At 45.1% G+C, this 18,847-nt stretch overlaps 1 protein-coding gene across 8 annotated transcripts in view; it reads left to right on the forward strand.

Moving 5' to 3' along the window:
• The window catches only part of kcnh5b (potassium voltage-gated channel, subfamily H (eag-related), member 5b), a 108,066-nt gene that overhangs the window by 35,695 nt on the left and 53,524 nt on the right, over positions 1-18,847 (forward strand). For all 8 annotated transcript variants that reach the window (XM_046413744.1, XM_046413742.1, XM_046413740.1 and 5 more), the window contains 2 exons: positions 7,441-7,598; positions 9,201-9,472. In XM_046413744.1, the coding sequence (XP_046269700.1) occupies positions 7,441-7,598; positions 9,201-9,472 (430 nt within the window). The remainder of the gene's footprint in view (positions 1-7,440; positions 7,599-9,200; positions 9,473-18,847) is intronic.

The raw sequence follows: 18,847 nt of genomic DNA on the forward strand, positions 1-18,847 counted from the left end.
TGATTTGTGTATCTGCATGCACATGCTGAACGCTCACTGTTGTCGTGCATAGACATCCATGACCGTATGTGTGTGTGTGTGTGCACGTGTGTGTGTGTGTGAGTGGGGGCTTAATCATGTGTGTTTTTGAATGCCAGCAGTAATAATAATAATAATGATAATAATAGCAACAGTATTTTAGCTGCCAGCAGCTGACTTTTTAACATCTATTAATATTTTATGCCCAAAAAAGTCATTCCACTCCCCCTTCAGCATTTTATTCTTTTATTTTCTATTCAACAAAACGACCAACACAACGCAGTAAAACTTGCTTTGAGAGAGATTCTTTGAAGACTTTTGAAGATTTTTGTGTTCTTTGGGGGGTTTGGAACAGCAGTGTTTGTATTTTAAGAATTATTTTGTCAGTTTAACAGCAGACCATGAAAAGCCATGAAGCCCCCTTTGATAAAAGTGGGAGGAGGTAATTGGGTGTGCAGTGTTCAGGTGTGTGTGTGTCAAACACCGTCCACAGGTGATTCATGTTACTCACTTCACCTGTCAGTGGTGTTCATGTTGTGTATGTAATTCAGGTCAGTCTGGGGTCCGTCTGTCTCAGTGTAACAGTCAGTGTTAAACCGCCTCCCCAGCATGTTTGCTGTGTGTGTTTGTCTGCGATGGCGTCCTGCGTCGGACCGAGTGCTGTGTTGTGTTGTGGGTCCTGCAGTATCTGGAGCGGCGCTGCATCCCGGTTCAGGTGTCTCTCGGCCTTGGGCCTCTCGCTGCCCGGCGCTGATGGATTTGATGAGATCCCGCTGGCTGGTGTTTTTGTGTTTTGACTGCGGCGAGCGGGGAGACGGGCTCAGAGGAAATCAATGGCACGTAAATCTCCAGCCACTCCAGAGGACGCGTCCAGAGCCCGTCTCCCTCCTCTTCGCTAAATTGACGTTTTTGTTGCTGCTTTCCCGTATTAGCAGACTGGAAGAATGGATGGATGCTGACTGAGGACAGCGTGTGGGCGGCTGAAAGTGCAAGCGTGAAAGAAAATAGCAGAGATTATTGTAGGCTCGCTGCAGACTGAATTCCCGCTTTGCCGGCTCTGATGGCCGGAGCAGACAGGAAGTATTTTTAGTTGTATTTTAATGCTCTGCCGAGCTGGTGACGTGCAGGTGCTGCCATGAGCACATCGGGCTGAAAAGTGCACATGAGCACACACATGAGTCATGACTTGTGAGGACCTCCTTTCCCTGACACATGTGGACACACTCTGCATCTGAAAACCTCTTTATTCTGCTCTTGTTTTTTTATGTCAGTGATGTTGACATTTTATCCCATAATGTGACTGCTGCATATGTGGACAACTAGGAGCGCAACTAACAATTATCACACAGCTCATCTGCTGGCAATTCTTTGATTAGCAACAATTAATAAGCGCCGTAAGGTGAAGGCGTCTTCTCTAATGCCACAACATAATTCTCACATTGAAAAATGTTTCACATATTTGCTTGAGTTGTAGCTTCAACAATTAATCGTTCTGTTGATCGTATCAATGAAATAGTCGGTGTGTTATAAAATTTCAAAAGGAAAGAGTTTTTACTGTGTTGTATGACTTAAACTGTAGGTGATCAGCTGAGGGCCTAAAACACGTTTAGGTCGTGTCAGGAACACATTTACTCTGACTGCGAGTCTGAGCCTTAACATAAAGGATTTAAATGAAAAATGATCACTGAATCTCAGCGGCTGCACATTTTAAACTCCTAAACTCTCCTAGTCGACTCAGATTTTGAATTCCAGCTCAACATTGAGCGTTAAAGATGATATGTCGGCTTCCTTTGGGTTTGTGTTTCGTTGGCACGGATGTCCAAAATGTCCTGAGAGAAAACCTACGAGTTCGACTTTCTTTTAAGGTGGAAGAACTTTCCTTCGCTTCAGGTCACTCCTTCCTGTTGACATTTTGGAGAAACAATTTTGTTTGTTTTCTTCATCTCTCCAGATCAGCAACACCCACATGCAGACGCGTACGGGTCAGCGGTGACATCTACAGCTGAGGAAGTCGAGCTGGGGCTCAAAACGATGTCACCCTCTCATGAGGAGCTGATGCTCCCTCGGGTTGCAGCCGAGGTGTTGTGGGAAGTGTGTGTGTGTGTGTGTGTGTGTGTTGAAGTGGGGGTTGGGGGCTCCTGCTGGAGTCGGGCAGGGAAGAAACCCCCCGCGGCTCCTGAGGCCACCTGCTGTCACGGAGGAGCCGATGGGAGCTCACAGCGTGCGTCTGCAGGCGCCGCGGCGGCTCAGGAAGGACTAATCCGGGCTGACCTTTCTGCTTGGCGTGCGTGTTGCCATCATCGCGGCCGGTCGGGCTGACAGAGCCGGGAGGAAGCTGTGAGGCGTGCAGGCGGGGGTGGGACATTAGCACTGTGTGTGTTAACAGGAGAGGAGGGAAGGAGGAGCTGAGGTGAAATGACTTGAATGGAAACGGGAAGGGAAGCTTGGTGGATGGAAGGAAGAGCGATAGAGGGATGAAAAGAGGGACAAAGCTGCCATGGATGAGTGTTGGCCTCGTTAAATCTTAGGGAGCGATTGTCCATATGTCAAATGTTGTGTTTTTATTTGTCCCGGAGACACTGCAGTGGACGGGTCCAGTTGCATGTTGGTGGACTGTCATGCTGCAGGTGATTTGGTACCAAATGCTAACATATGGGGTTCTGTTGCTGTGCATTCATTTAGACAATGGACCACGTGTTCCTAAAGATCAGCCATATGGTTCGTCAAAAATAGCATCTTTTATATGTGGACTCCATCGACGGCACTCATTTTCAGATAATTAGTTTTTATTTCTCTGAGTGCATATGCCATCTCTGTTGTCTTCCTCCATGCTGCATTCAAGTCATGTTGTACAGATGGTAATGCCAGCTCAGTTATGTACGATGGTGTGTTAGAGCCAACATACGGAGCCTGGGAGGGGGAATGTTCTGAGAAAAAACTCAGAGAATTAAATGACAGGACAAAATCTTTTTTTGATTAATTTTTTTATTTTTTTTTGCCAAGATGCCATTTGGTCATGAATGTTGTGTTGTGTTTTCTTGTAAATTTTAAGTATGTTTTCTTCTTAGAAATTTCCGATAGTTTCAGAAAGTTTCTTCTCTGAACTTTGATCCGTTTCTTTTCTTTATGTATCGTTCACCCTGATAGGCTGCTGCAGGTGTGAGTCTGAGATGTGCAGATTCTCTGACGGTTCTGATTTCACACACCTGGCAAAACCAACCTCACACCTGTAAACAAGTCCGTGTCCGAATGGCCAATAAAAAGACAAAACTCAACATTTTTCTGTCCTCAGTCTTTTGCTGATTTGCGTTGGTTCACTTGTCTAATTCCGCTGATCCCCACAGATTAACACTGATGTGTCAAGGATCAGTCTCCAAAGCTCTTAAACCAAATGTGCTCTGTGGTATTAAAATATCAAAAATGTATTCGGTTTGAGATTTGTCCTCATGTTTCACATGATTAAGAACTACACAAAAGTTAGTTTTTCTCTTTTGCTGCTGGGAGAAGATTTTGTCTCCTTATGGTGTGAAGTGACAATTACACAAAAAAAATCCACTATTGAAGTATGGTGCTCTTTTGCTGAAAGCTGAGACATTTTGAATTTTTAATGCTCACTGCATTGAGCACTGAAAACACGATAAGCTCCCAGTGACAGGAATATGCAACAGTGCTTCATCTGCTTTGAAAATAATGAGACAAAGAGCCGCCGCTGTGAAAAGAGCTTCCCGGTGGACATGTAATCTCCGTCTATACGGCGTCTCACTTCGCCGGGCTCCGTTTGGATAAACAGGTGCTTATGAGCCACGATTGTACGTGCGTTGCCTGCTCTTGACTCATGCTCTTTTCATCTGCGTTGTCCTGTGGCTACTTAATTTAGATGCATTTACATTCGAGCTGGGAGCCGCCCGAGTCCCCGGGGAGGCCTTTGAAGCTGTGGCTGGAGAGACGAGGCGACGGCCGGGGAGCTGCCGGATGAGTTTACTGTGGAAGCCTGCAGCAGGAGTCTTCATCTGTCAGTTAAAAACCAGAGCTGGTTTTTAACCGCGACAGAAGATAAAAACCAGCTCTGATTCCTGCACCTTGACAGGAGGTCAAGGTCAAATTTAAAGATTGTTCATCAACAGCAAGGAATTCTGTAATGAAATTGAAAGACAGTTTCTTCAGGATGAGCACAGATCTGTCTGTAGAAGCTTTGGACTTGCAGGAAGTGTAATTACTGGCCTCAGGACTGCTGTTGTGACAAGACGAGGGTCTAAACCGGGACTGGGGAGTGTGAAGCAGCTGTCACTTTGACAGGAGAGTCAAACAGCTCAGGCTCAAGGCCAACTTAGTGAAGCAAAACTCTTGTGAACAGGTCCAGTTTGCTACAGGGCTGAATACTGTGTGATGGGGGTTTATTGGTGAGTACGTCTCACAAGGTAGACCTTACTGGTACTGAATAATATGAAGCCTCCGTCTCATTTTGGTCAGTTGCAGAGTAAAAATTTGATCTCGACTGGAATAAATATACAGGAATTAAGACTGAGCAGAAAGATGCTGAACAGTGAAAACATGAGCAGAGTCAGAAGACATGAATATCAGTCTTCCCCTCATGAAAAGTGAATAAACACGAAAAGCGCCGGGTGGAAACTTGTCTCGGCGTGGAGCCGGAGGGAGGAGCTCAGGTGTGTTACTGGGGTTAAAACGAGGGTCGGCTCACAGCTGAGGATGGAGAGACTGAGGCCGGAGGTGCAGGCTGAATTTGGACGTCAGGAACTCGTCCTCAGCTCAGCCTCCCGATTTATTACGTAACATCATGGCCGACATCGCTGGATTAGCCTGCTGGCTTTCATCTCCTGTTTTTCTCTCTGTGCTCCAAAATGGTTCTTCTTAATGTTGGTAAATATTTAGCTTCAGGTTGGACGGCGTTGGCCCCCACTGCTCCCAACGCTCAGCTTTGTTAATTGTGTTAAGACGAATCGCAGAGCGCCGCCACCGCCGCCTCTGGGTCCTGGCAGCTGCTCCTGTGGTTGAAAACAATCACTTTTGTTTATTTTGAGCCTCTTTCTCCGCTGCCAGTGTTTGGAGGAAGTTGGTGGTGTAGAAGAGGGTATGAAGAGCCAACCCTGGAGGACACGGGCCAGCTTCATCTGCACTGGGACATAACAACACTAACTAACAGCGGTGTTGTGCACTGAATTGTGTTTGTGTTGATGAGGATTAGAGCCTAACTGATACTGGGTACTGTGGGTTTGTATTCATTTTGGGTATATTTTGAGTATATTTTTGTTTTTTGAACACAGACAGAAAAAAATCTTATCTCTAACAGAATACTTGGAGAGCTTATATTCATGTATTTTAAATGCTAATACAGAATATACTATATCCAATACACAACTTGATCAAAGATTTTAGCTAGCGTAATATCAGGCTGGTGATTACGCATTAAAAAACGTTATTATACCAGAGACATACTGACAGACTGTCTCTGAAGTTCACTTTGTCCTCACTGATGTCCTCATGTCCTCTTTTCCGATTGCCAGGACACCATTACACTGACTGTTGACTCATATGAAAGTATGAATAAAATCTGTCTTCAAACCACTGCAGCCAATCGGTACCTGCCACAGCTGGAGCTCGCAGCACGTGATGGCTGTTTACAGAACGTTACTGCTCATCGGTGTCATCAGTTAATGTTATGGTTATGGTTCCCGGTGCGCACGGCCCTTTATTGTCCTCTGAAAACAAGTGCAGCACTGTGGCCTCGCTGTTCAGTTCCCGGTTGAGCTTCAGTTGGCCGTTGGCTCAGTCAGTCGACTGTCGCTGACAGAAGCCGCCCAGCATGTGAACTCCTGATTTTGCAGCCTCCCACCTCCAAAGTACTCGAATGGCTGAGGGGGGGGCTTCAGGGGGTGGACGTCAGGCACATACTGAGACTGCTAAATGAAAAACTGAAATAAATTTGATGAGCAGGTCTTTGTAACTTGGATGCTATCGGATGGATTTATGCAAAGCCCTGAGGTCATTTTACAGTTGAAAAATAAACTTTTCAGTGTTGCCTGGTGGACTGACTGTGCGTTTCCTGTTGCTTGGGCAGACGTGTATGCTGGTGTGATATTCAGTGATGAGGTCGTGTCAGGAAGAGACTGCAGGGGCCATGTTTCTTTGAGTCGTATCGTGGGTGTGAATCCCCTGCAGCCACGTTTCTGCTCTTCAGCGGGACTTTCAGCTCTGCTGTGTTGTGGGACCAGCATGCACAGGAGCACTGCTGAAAAGAGTGGTAGTGCTATTTATTTACTTTTTGACGAGCGCTGGTGTGTAAAATCAGGTGAATAATACGGCGTGTTGTTGATGCTCCGGGCCTTCCCGCCCCCCTCCATGACTGCAGCTCACTTTCACCATCAGTGAGAGCATCTGTGCTGAGCGTGGACGCAGCCAGTGACGGCTGTGCTGCAGTCAAAGCATGTGAACAGTGAAACAGTGAAGTGAACATAAAGATCGCAGAGTGTGTAGCTTTCATCATGTCCTGGTCGATTCTGAGCTCGGAGTGGATGATCCCTCACGCCTGCAGTGTGTTTGTCCAGATACTGCAGATACTGGTCCAGTTTGCCATAATCCATAAGCTCTTATTATAATACTGTTCTGTATTCTGAGGGCTAACTGGACTGATGCTCTGTGGACCTGTGGGTTTAACCTCAGTGATATCATGAGTGCAGCTGAATATTTACTCAGAGATCCACACCTTAGAAAGTCAGACAGAGTAAAGAGTTTTTTGTCTGTTTGTTAGTTTGTTTTCTTTGTTGTTGTCATTTTAGGTTGACTTTAATTATCTAAATTAGATCAAATCGGACAGCTGACCAAGTCGACGGTCATCGGCTCCAATGGGAAGCTGATTTGTCCCATTGTGTCAAAAATGAAGACCTTTATTGGCACATGTGCCACTGTTGTCTCCATAAAGTGCCTGCTGTGACGTTGGTCTACAGTCAGTCACAACAGTCGCATGGCGGTTGATTTGCATTTGGTGTTAGTTTAGTGTCAAGACAGGAGATATTGTGAGTTATGCTGCTTGACCACAACTGGATTTAACCAAATCTGCTGAACCTCGACATGTCACGTCCGGCGCGGCTAACTGCTGACTCAGGCTGTCATTTTCTTTATCTGTGGCCCAGCAGATGCTTTTCTAATGTGTTGTTGCTGTATGGAAACGTCTAATGTGCATTGAGACGCATGCACACTGAAATAACATTATGAATAGAGAAAGTTAAATTGTATGTCATCCACTTGGAGCCTGGAAGTTACTGTAAAAGGGCTGATTGGTTCTAAATGTGCTTATGAGGAACAGGAATCACAGCAACAGTAATTAAGGGCCTTTGGTCTTTACGCTGCGGTGACCAGACGTTTACCTGTAATTAGCCCACTTTCTCCCTCCCTCCTCCCCCTCAGGGCATCAGCAGTCTGTTCAGCTCTCTGAAGGTGGTCCGCCTGCTGCGCCTGGGCCGGGTGGCCAGGAAACTGGACCACTACCTGGAGTACGGTGCAGCTGTTCTGGTCCTGCTGGTCTGCGTGTTCGGACTGGTCGCTCACTGGCTGGCTTGCATCTGGTAAACACTTTTCCTTTTGTTTTCTTTGCTTTTTGGTGGGTTTCACAGGGACTGAGGTGGGAGTCATTAGTGCCATCCAGACCCTCCTGCTGGCAGCTGGGAATTCACTCGTTTTCCTAACTGTTCCTAATTGGTTATGTATGCTAAACATCCACACTCTGCATGTTACAAAGCATCTGCTGCTGTTCTGCTCACTGCAACTGCTGCTTAGTTTCCCCATACAACATTTGGTTATGCGCTAATTTATTTATGACCCATAGCGAACAATTGGCGAAAAAACACAACAAACCCTCTCAAATCACTGCTTGATACAAATACTCTCCCACATAAAAACAGCAGCAATATTTTGATACTGCTTCATGTGCTTCACAGGAATTGCCTGACAGAACACCTTCATTTTAAACCTCCAAAGCTGCCTTTGTTCATTTGTTTACTTGTTTATTTGAGGCCGTTAGCAGAGCGTTTAAAACCATACATTAAACATTACAACCGACACACAAGGCACATAACATTACTGTGTATGAGTATTTATAAAAACTGATGAATCACCAACTGAGTTACCAGCAAAAGCAAGCGTGCTGTTGCCAGTCTTATGAAAGAATGATGTCTTAATTGACTGCTAATCAGACGACGTGTTGGGTTGTTAAGGTTTCCATGTCAGAAGCACAGCGATCATCGTCATGGACTTCCTGGCACTTAAGATGGAAGTTCAGACGTGCTTTTGATGTGCTGTATGGACCCTGCAGGGCGAGCCAGCTGCAGTCTTCTTGTGAACGAATAAGAATACTGAGTACAAGTTTAGTTGAAACAAAAGTAAAGTCAGGACAGGACAATTAGGTGGCCCACGATGCATGAGAATTTAGTTTGCTTTAGCTGCTGGTGTTTAAGGATTTAACCTCTGGCTCTTGCTTTAGCATTTTTTCAGTGTGAACAACAAATTGTTGGTAAAAATGGGGCATACAAGTGGGCCTAAGCAGCTCCGCTGAGAGGCTCCAGATTCCCCAGACGCAAGTCCATCAAAACAGACTGTCTGTGATGTATTTACCAGATGGCTTACGATCCGTGCAGCTGCATTAAATTTTCGTGTAATTCTGAAGGTAAAAGGTGCATAAAATAAGTTACCTTAATAACTGAACATGAGCCACATCAGACCGACGTGATTCCCTGAATGTCGTCCCAGTCTGTTCTTGAATGACTAATGGTTTTAATAATCATGTTTTACTTAAGTGGCCCACTGTATATTCCTAAAAGAATGTGAGGCATTAAATTGAGAGATCTAAAGCACCCTGGGTGTGTTAAAGGATGTGCGTAAATAATGAAAGGATTAAGGCATTTAAAATGTTTTAATGAGAGTTTTTTCCACTGGTCTAGGATTAATGACCTACCAAAAAGTAATTTAACAACTTTTTATTGATGAGAGGTAAACTAGTCGACTGGCTGGTGGCAGCAAAGGAAGACGTTTCATCCCTCCTTGAATTGAAAAGGATGAAAAGCAGTGATTCTTCAGCAGGTCTTACGGCTCTTGATGTGACTCTAGATGCTTGTTCAGTGGTTTATTCCAGTCAGACGTATCAGTTTGGTTATGCCCTGCTAACTCCACAGGTACAGCATTGGAGACTACGAGGTCATCGACGAGACCACCAACGCCATCAAGAGGGACAGCTGGCTCTACCAGCTGGCTATCAGCATCGGATCGCCTTACCGCTACAACGCCAGCGGTTCTGGCCAGTGGGAGGGCGGCCCTGGCAAAGACTCCCTGTACATCACCTCCCTGTATTTCACCATGACCAGCCTGACCACCATCGGCTTCGGCAACATCGCCCCCACCACCGACGGGGAGAAGATCTTCTCTGTGGCCATGATGATGGTGGGATGTAAGTATGAGAAACTCTGCTGCTTTCTGCTTTGACTGCGAGGCATTCAGTGTCTGCTGTTGCGGGTTTGGTGCATCTTGGAGATGCAGACATGCACATGTGGCTTTGCTGCCTTGTAGTGTGTTGTACATGAACAGGAAGGGAGCTGCTCCTACTGGAATGCTGGTCATGATGGCGTTTTTGTGATGTATTGAAGCAGTGTGATGTGCTGTGTGAAAGCAGATGATTTCTAATGATTGTGTGGACTCTGTGACCTTTCATCTGGTGCTAATACCAGGACAAAACTTCTCCTTGTACACCCATAAGAACGTGCAGATTTTCATGACATGTGAAGAGCACATTCACGCTCCTCAGAGGAGGAACATTCAGACAGCTGAAGACGGCGTCTCGCTCATTCAGCCCGAAGCTGCTCAATGCGTTCTTCGCTAACTAACCGCTGGGGCCTGTCAGGACATTTTTAATGGACCACAATGAACTGTTTACACGACTCTCGAGTGGAAAAACGACAGTAAACAGACTGTTAGAGACAAACCAAAGCCACTCTCACTTACATTTGGGTACTTTGTCCATACACTCAGTATCACACAGTAAATCGATCATGTCAAAGTAAAATACCTCCTCTGCCTGATGATGTAGTACGTGTTGTTCCAGCAGGTCTGCACGTCTTGCTGTTTGCAGTCTTGCCATTGTCGTTTGTCCTAAAATGTCTCCAAACATGACATCTGACATCCCTCCTCCTCCTCCTCCTCCTCCTCCTCCTCCTCCTCTTCCTCCTACCTGCCCAGCACAGGTGACCAGAGGTTAACCTCACGCTGCTGTGTCTGAGTAGCTGAGTGGTTATGAGTACACGAGTACAGTATCAGATGGCTACTGATACCATCACTGGGTATCAGTGTGTCCCTACAAACACCAGCTGTAGTATAAACACACCCAACCCGTGTGTCTGTGTGTGTGTGTGTGTGTGTGTGTGTGTGTGTGTGAACATTGGATCCAGAATGATCAGCAGGATGTTGTTTTGTTCTGTTCAGCACTGAAGCGACTGGCAGGGATTTTAAAGTCCGTCTCAGCTCATCCTGCTGGCCGTCACCAGCTAAGGCTCAATGAGCTCCGTAATCTCTGCAGTCGCCTGGAAAATCAAGCCGCCGTTAGCACAATTTAAGGTGTAAACTATTTCTTTATTGATCATCCTTTATGGAAACATTCCAGTGGGTTTAATGGTTACTGTGGACTTTGATAATTTATTTTTACCGCGTTCGGAGGCTGCTGCAGATCAGCACAGCAGGCGACGCCACGCTGATGATGAAAGCAGCAGAAAATAGAGGAGAACATGTGACACACATGATTAATGGCAAACTGTGCTCCCTGTGGTTAATCTGACGAATCACATGAAGAAATGAGGCAGCAGTGAGATATTAGTGGTTAACAGTGAGAGGCTGCAATACAGCTTGTGTATTACAGTTTAGAGGCATAAAAGAAATGGATTTTACTTGTCTTGCAGGAAAAGTCTTTGTCTTGTGGAAAATATTCACTCCAAACTGACATTTTTAACCATTTTGCCTTTCAAGAGAAAGAACTGTTCACCGAGCCGCCTCATCGGGCTTCATCACATTCAGCTTCACAGCTTCAGTAATAACATGTTTGTGTCCCGTCCCACACCTGCAGCTTTTCTGTCCACGAAAACCAGATCACATCGTAGATGAGCAGACTCAGAACTGAGGGACAGCAAAAACCTGGGAGACAAAGCGACAGAGTTAACCCTGAGCTGCTTTTAACTTTTAGGGGCCGTAAATGAATACGTACTTTTACTTTTGATACTTTGGTTTGATGACCATACTTCTCACTTTAACTAAAGTAGAAATTTTAATGCGGGACCCATACTTCAACAGTGTGGTATTTGTACTTAAGTGACGGACCCCACACTGACACTTAGTTTGTTTGAATATAAACTGGAATAGTTTATGATCAGGGACTAAACCCAGTGGAGTATAGCAGGAAGCGTGAGTTGAGAGTACAAACACTTCTTAGAGAGGCTAAGATGGATGATTTAATATTCCATAGCTCTCGTGAGATTCGTTGTGTTTAAACTTGCAGACTTTTTCCTTCATCTCTGAACATGTAGTGCAAATTAAGATTGTGTTTTCTTCTGTGAAAATTTGAAAAGACGTCCCCACCAGCGACGCCATGTTTGGTCCTCTGGTCCACACTGTGTGGTTGTGCTCAGTGCAGCAGTTTGACATCAGGAGCAGAACGACAGCTTGCTGCTCTGCTTCTTCTTCTTCGTCTTCTTCTTCTTCTTGTTCTCGTCAGGTTTGCTGTCACTGGTTTTTGGAAACACAGGTACATGTTGTTGCAGGCTCACAGGAGACGCGTCCCACAGGAGCACATCACATCTCTCAGTTTGGTTCGAGCTTTTTGGGATCTAAAGTGACTGATGCTATCAGTGTTTCTCAAGATTCGCTGGCTGAAGGTTTCAGGATGTTTAGGACCTTCCAGTGCAAACCAGATGTTGATTAATACTGAAGCTCATAGATTGCTTTGTATCTCGTGGCTGTGGTTTTAACATCCTTAAACTCTTCAATGTGTTTTGGGAGATTTGCTTGTCCTAAAGCAGCACATTTATTACATTTATTGTCTTTCTTTCTGTTATTCTTGCTGTCTCTGTTGGCCCGACGCAGCTTGTGTAACAATGTCCATATCCTGGAGGAAAACTTACTTTCAGGACATCAATTATTAAACTGTATGCACAACCTGCAAAAGTGTGAGTACTAAGTACTTTTCTTCATACCAAGCGGTCCCCCGGAGGCTTCGACGGAGGAATAATAAACACAACTGTTGTGTTTACGTGTTGGTTTTAAGGTTGAACAGATAAACAGTCACAACGACCTTTCAGTTCAGTCACAAATAGTCGTGTCGTCATGTAGGCTAATTTTGATGATTCCGGTTTTCAGCCGTTTCTGTGCCGTCTGTATGTGGACTTTGATGAGTGTTTATCGTGTGAGGCGTACCTGCACCTGGACTGTCTGTCTTGTGTCTGCAGGTGTTGGATCTGGTGGCAGATTGTTTCTCAGTTGCCTTCAGGCCAAAGCAGCTCTACATTATTCAACACGTTTTGTGTGCTTGAACAGTCACGAGGAATGTTTCAGCTCATCGTGCAAATAAGTTGTACACATGTGAGCCTGCTGATACGGCGCCACTTTGGATTCGCCGTTTTCCCCTCGATAAACCTGGAAAATATTCAGAGAGAACTGCTACAACACGGGAATTGGAATAGTGTTTCTATTGGCTGCTTATTGTCAGGATGATTCGGTGTGTTTTAACAGGAAGTGGGTAAACAATAAAAATAGAGAATGTATTCAGTGGCTGCTTTCATTTCTGTCTCAGTTTCTATATTAAATGTCTATTTTCAGCCGTGCATTCTGGTCTATTTGCTGCTCATGAACAGCAGTGTGCATCACCAGGTGGAGGCCAGCAGGCAGCCAATCATATTCATGCGTCTGACACTCTTCAGTTTGACTAAACTGTCGTCTCTCAGGGCCGAGAAACCGGCTGTACGAGTGGAGAGTCCGAGAGCGCAACGCTTCCTGAGCCCTCACCTGCACTCCGTGACGAGTACAGGTGAAACACAGACGAAGAGGGACTTACAGAGGTTTCAGATCTCTAAAACGTCCTCAGACTCAGCTGTAGCTGCTGGGAATTCGTCATGTTTCCTCCATTTGCTCAGTTGTCTGCAGAAAGAAGACGTCCAAACCAAAGAGCTTCTGAGTCCAGAAACTGGAGGCACCTGGCCAGCGTTTATTTTTAAGAAGTGTTCAAGTGTTTTCATATCCCTCCTTAAAGTGTTTGGCAGGAAACACCGGTGTTCCTCACGCTGCACAGGCCTTCGAGCCAATTCTCACTTTGCCAGAAGTCCAGACGATCCTGCCTGTGGACGCTGTTATCATTTTGCCGCTTTAAAAGCACCGTGAAGCTTTTTTTCTCCGTCACTTGGTGAGAGCAGGCTTTTTAAGATAGCCAAATCTCATTTTGGAACAAGAGTGCTTGTGTCGCAGTCCAATCTGTTTCTGCCCTGGAGTTCAGTGTCCCCGGGCTCGTCTGCATATTGTTTGCTCCTGGCATCTGGACAGCAAACTGCCTCAGCTCTGTAGTAAACAATACAGAGAGATGAGGTGTCTCTGCTGTCTGTCTTCTTGGCGTGGCGGACCGTCTCACAGGCTGTGCGGGTGGGACAGGCAGACGGTGGCGTGCGTTCCTTTTAATATCCTGTACTACAGTGCATTACTACCTTATTCATGGTCAGTTTTACAACATTGCAGAGAGAAACATCAGTTGGTAATACTTTCTAATAAGGCAACATTTAAGAAGAGTTTATAAGTTGGAAATATTACAGCTGGTTTGGAGGGTAATAAGTCATTTACTGCAGCTTTCCTGGTCAGTTAGAAGCCATTATTAAGAATTATCTGAAAGAATGCCGGGCTGGTGTTTGTCCTCCTCCAGCAAGACGCTTGCTTTGTCTTCATTGCTCTTTAATTTAGCAGGAAGTTTGTCTGCTGTGCGAAATTTTAAGCTTCTTTTTGAGTTTCTAGACGTGTTGACTTGAGTCAGACTCAAGTAACAAATTTGATGACTCGACAAAATCAAGAATCACTCATAACTCGACTTTAGCCTTTAAGCCACAGGGCCTGTAGTTCCACGGCAGACTGAGCTAACGGTGGCCATAGCTACAGTCGTATTCTGCAAGTTGTCCATTGAAGGAGAGCAGAATGTTGGAAAGTGAGTCGACTGAGGGTTCGAGCAGAGGAATAAGAACACTAGCAAAACAAAGCAAGCCGCCCCGTACTGTCCTTTGTTTGATGGAAGTCTGGGCTTTTTGTTGCTGTTGATAACAAAGGCAGAGGCAAAACAAACCTTAACCTTGAGTTAATAAGGTTAGAGGCTGTTGTTCAGACTGCCATCCAGTAGAATGGTGTCAGGATCTGTCAGACTCAGCAGATCGATTGATCGGCTTACAAGACTATACATTCAATCAATGAAAGCAGCATGTTGCATGTCAGAGAAAGACAGAAAACCTGACTAAGTTACCCAATCAGCTCTCACGTGATGCACGTCCTATTTTAGGCGTTCATTTTTATAAAAATAGATTATTGAAACATCTTTTCTTGAGGCCCGCATGGAAACACGCAGTAGCTTCAGATCAACAAAGATGGCGGCTGAGCGAAACAAGAGGACCAACTGGGCGAACGATGGAAACCAAAGACGATGTGCCGTCCAGTTAAACTCGTCTCTGACCCTCCTTTGAGTCAAATTTTATCTCTCTTGACAAATGCTCTCTGCTGGCGACAGGAGGCCGAGCTGCACAGATGTCTTGTCTTGAGGGAAAATGGCAGCTCTGGTGAGCCATGATGCGCCAAGTTCAGAGGCGATGACTTTGGCGGCGCGAAAAGCAACCGGATGTATTAATCAGGTGATGCTTTTAACACAAGGACGTCTTTTAAAACCAGCAGGATATAAGAGAAACACTGACTGTCTGAATGTCAAAAAAGGTTAATTGCTTCTTTTCTCCAAGCAACAGTCCAAAACCCAAAGATTTTTCATCTGCTGTGATAAATGTCAAAAAAGCAGCAAATCCTGACATTTAAGAAGCTGGAAGCAAATGTTTAACTCAGTTAATCGACTATCAGAATACATGAAGCTGGAGAAAACATTTCTTTCGGTTGACTGATCGGTTAATCAACTGATCACTGGAGCTGAATGTCCACATACATCACACATCATTAAAATGAGCAGTCGAGCTGAAGGGTCTGAATCTTCTGCAGACAGACGGGTTTTTACGACAGACAGACAAACAGACCAGCATGTCGTCGTTTTTATGTTTTCACACCCTCGCTCTTCCTGACCTCTTCAGACAGGATATTCCAATCTGATAACCCGTCCCTCTGTCCTTCTGGTCGTCCGTCTGTCCCTCTGGTCCTCTGCTTGTCTGTCTGTCTGCCTCCATCTATCTATTTATCGTCAAATAATCAATCCAGACTGAGCCAAAGGACTGTGTGCGCACTGACATCTGAATGACTCTTCCTCCTATTAGTGTAACAGAGGCCAATCTGCACGATTCCTCCTCCTTCTCCTCCCCTTCCCTCCTCCCTCCTTCCTCCTTCCTCCCTCTGTCTGTCTCTCCCAGTTGTCCTCCCACATGTCTTACACTTCGTTTGTCACAAGACTGTCCAGGATTAATGAGCCACTTTACTGTAACTGCAGCCATCAGCAGAGACCTGAACGGCTTTTCTGAGCCGGTGCACACCTCCATGTAAGAGGCACATGATCACACACACACCTGAACACACACACACACACACACACACCTGAACACACAGCCCTCCACACAGACAGAATGGGAGTGTATGAGGCCATGAAACTTTGATCAGCACCATTAAGGGGCGATTAGCATAATCGGCCATAATGACTTCCGTATCATTTCATTATATGTGATTACATTATACCATTAGGAAGTTGTAGAAGGATTTTCATGCCATCTTGTCGCCCATCCCTCCATCAGATCAAGTGAGTGCATCCACACGGGAGTAAAATATTTACTCATATTCACAGTTTCCCCTCGTACAGCATCAGCCTCCATCTGTGCTGGTAACACATTACAGTGATACACACCAACATAAATATCATAAAACTCGGCTGCCTCGTGTGTTTTCAAAGAAATGTTCACAGAAAATGTTAATAACCCTGGGACATCAGTTTTTTTATATCCTAAACATATGGAAAAAAACATATAAATGAGTTTCTGCAAGTCTAAAATCCAATAACCTGACAAAATGCCCTAACAAGGCACCAGGAATGCCTGCCGATATTATTCAATATTCACATCATCATTTGCACTTTATTTATTCATTTATTTGTTCGGCAGAACAGTTGTTGAAATTGCATTTCTCATTGTCTTAATAAGTCTTAAATGAAACTTGCTGAAACCTGCAGGAACCTTAAAAATGTCACCAGCTCAACATTACAAAGTGATTGTTCTCCTGAGATCATGAACTCGGCCTCAATATTTCCAAACGCTAAATCTGATGGAAACACAAAGAGACCTTTTCTTTCTTCATCAGATCCTTATTTCTGCAAAGTAACTACAATAAAAAGACGAAATGTTTCACCTTTGAAACATTCACAAGCAGCAGCAGTGACTTCATGTGAAAGGACACGGTTCCTTCTCATATCGCTTCAGTTCTGTAAAGTCAGCAGCACAAACGCCAAAGGCACATGAAAGCACTCGTTGCGTCCTCATGCTCCTGCTCATGCAGCACCACTCAGGCACACGACTCAACTGTACTGTAGCATGCAGTACTACAGTAGGCAGTCATGGGAGATTACTGCACCCCACTGCGTTAATGCTTCCTGAAGTATTCAGGATGCACAGCACCTCCCGGTGATCCTGATCTCACCTCCACACGCCCACGACGACTTACAGGCTGTTTGGGAAGCTACAGATGCATCTGGAAATCACAAGTCATTGCTGGTAAAGCTCATAAAGGGTAATGTGAGGCTGATGCCTTGAAACAACATGAAAATATGAACAACATCTGTGCACTGCAGACTGAAGACCAGATTTTCAAACTGCAGTTTGCTTTGTTCATATCCAGTCTTTATTAAATATTTAGTTTGAAACATGAGGCCACATTACTGCAAGATAAACTACAGCTGTCACTGGATTAAAAACCTTGTGTCTTGTTGGAACATTTTCAGAAGTTACGAGAACCTGCCTTCATGTTATCTTCACTCCCCTGTCGTCTATTCAACGGACTCTGAGTTTCCCAAGCGTCCCCAGGAGCTTTTAAGTCACAGAACAGCACGACATCTCCCTCGTCATCCTGCATTTAAGAAGTCACCAAATCTGGCTTGACAAAATTTTCATTCACCAATGATGACGATTCTTCAGAAATGTCCGTTTGGCATTTTGATGGCGGAGGAGATAAAAGAACGTTTTGCCAGCTTGTCTTGTGTCTAAGCAGACAGTAACATGCACTTGTGGTATATCAGCGAGTCCAGAGCGCAGACGGCGGTTACGCTCTGAAAAGGATTGCGTGAGCCTTGTTTAAGACCTTTCTGTAAAACTCATCTGTCTGAGACCTGTAATCTTCCTCCTCTGACGCCGCCGTGTAGTGTATTCTTGTTCTTGACGCCAACTGAAAAGGTTAGAGAAAGCACAGCTCTGGCTCAAAGTGTACATTTTAAAGTATCTCCAGAGTAGAATCAAGCCTCTTTAGTGTTGACCTCAGCACTTGTAGTTTTCAACTATTTAATTGGCTAAGGGAGATGATTCCTTTCCCCACCTGAACTGCATTTTAATTATTATGTTTGTTAAGATGAGAACCGGGTTGGAAAGTGAACGGATCAACGGATCCCGACGTTACGAAAGTAATTTAATAGGACACCAGGCTCACGGAGGTGAAGCAGGTCAAAACCACAAAGCCTGCAGGTAAAGCCCACATCCATGCCAACCAGTCATTTAGTCCAGTGTGGAGTCAAATGTTACTTCTTAATGAAATGCATACGAGCTTGGAGCAACATCTCCCCAAAGATGATTTTTATCCGCTCAGACGCTGACAGTCCGGAAACATTTGTCTTACGTTATGCAGAACATTAATTCCTCTCAGCTAATGAACATTTCAGGAGACTGACTCTAGCAGAAGCAGACCACATCTACAGTGAGTGATGGGGCATTCATAGCATATTGCAATGCTTCATAGTGCTTTATGACTCCACTTACAAACACACACAATGCACTATATTAACAGTCATAAAACAATTTAGATCTGACTTGAATTATAAGATGTCACATCTTAGGGAGCTTATGACCGGTCATAAGCTAGAGGTTGATTGATGGGGCTTATAATCCATTATGAGTGGCTGTACTCGTAATAACAGCAGTAGTGAAGACTCATAGTGTGCCATAAAAGTCCATGCAGTGATCACTGAATGTGATCAGTAAAGTGAAGTACGTAGTGATTCATCTGTGATACTGCAGATTTTATCACAACGTTTCACGGTGTACAAAGCGGAGTGGAGTGAAGAGAAAAGTGTGAGGGAGGGAGGGGGTGGGTGTATCACGAAAACGACGCTCACTTGATAGGCTCCAGCTCGCAGGGAATCATGGGAATTACCTGGGCTCAAAGTGGCTTGGCGGCGCAAGTGATGTGCGCAGCCAGGCGGAAGGATGCGGCCGATTTGGCCCGGGGAAGCCGACTTGATGGCCGAATATCCTAAGCAGAAGAGACTTACCAGACTCAGCAGGAGAGGAAAAAGGGGGTGGGTGAGATGAAAGAAAGGAAGGAAGGAAAGCTCAAAGGAAAGTTCTCGTCTTCGGGCTCACGC

Source organism: Scatophagus argus, chromosome 15 (genome assembly GCF_020382885.2).
Source record: "Scatophagus argus isolate fScaArg1 chromosome 15, fScaArg1.pri, whole genome shotgun sequence".
NCBI classification, from domain to species: Eukaryota; Metazoa; Chordata; class Actinopteri; family Scatophagidae; genus Scatophagus; species Scatophagus argus.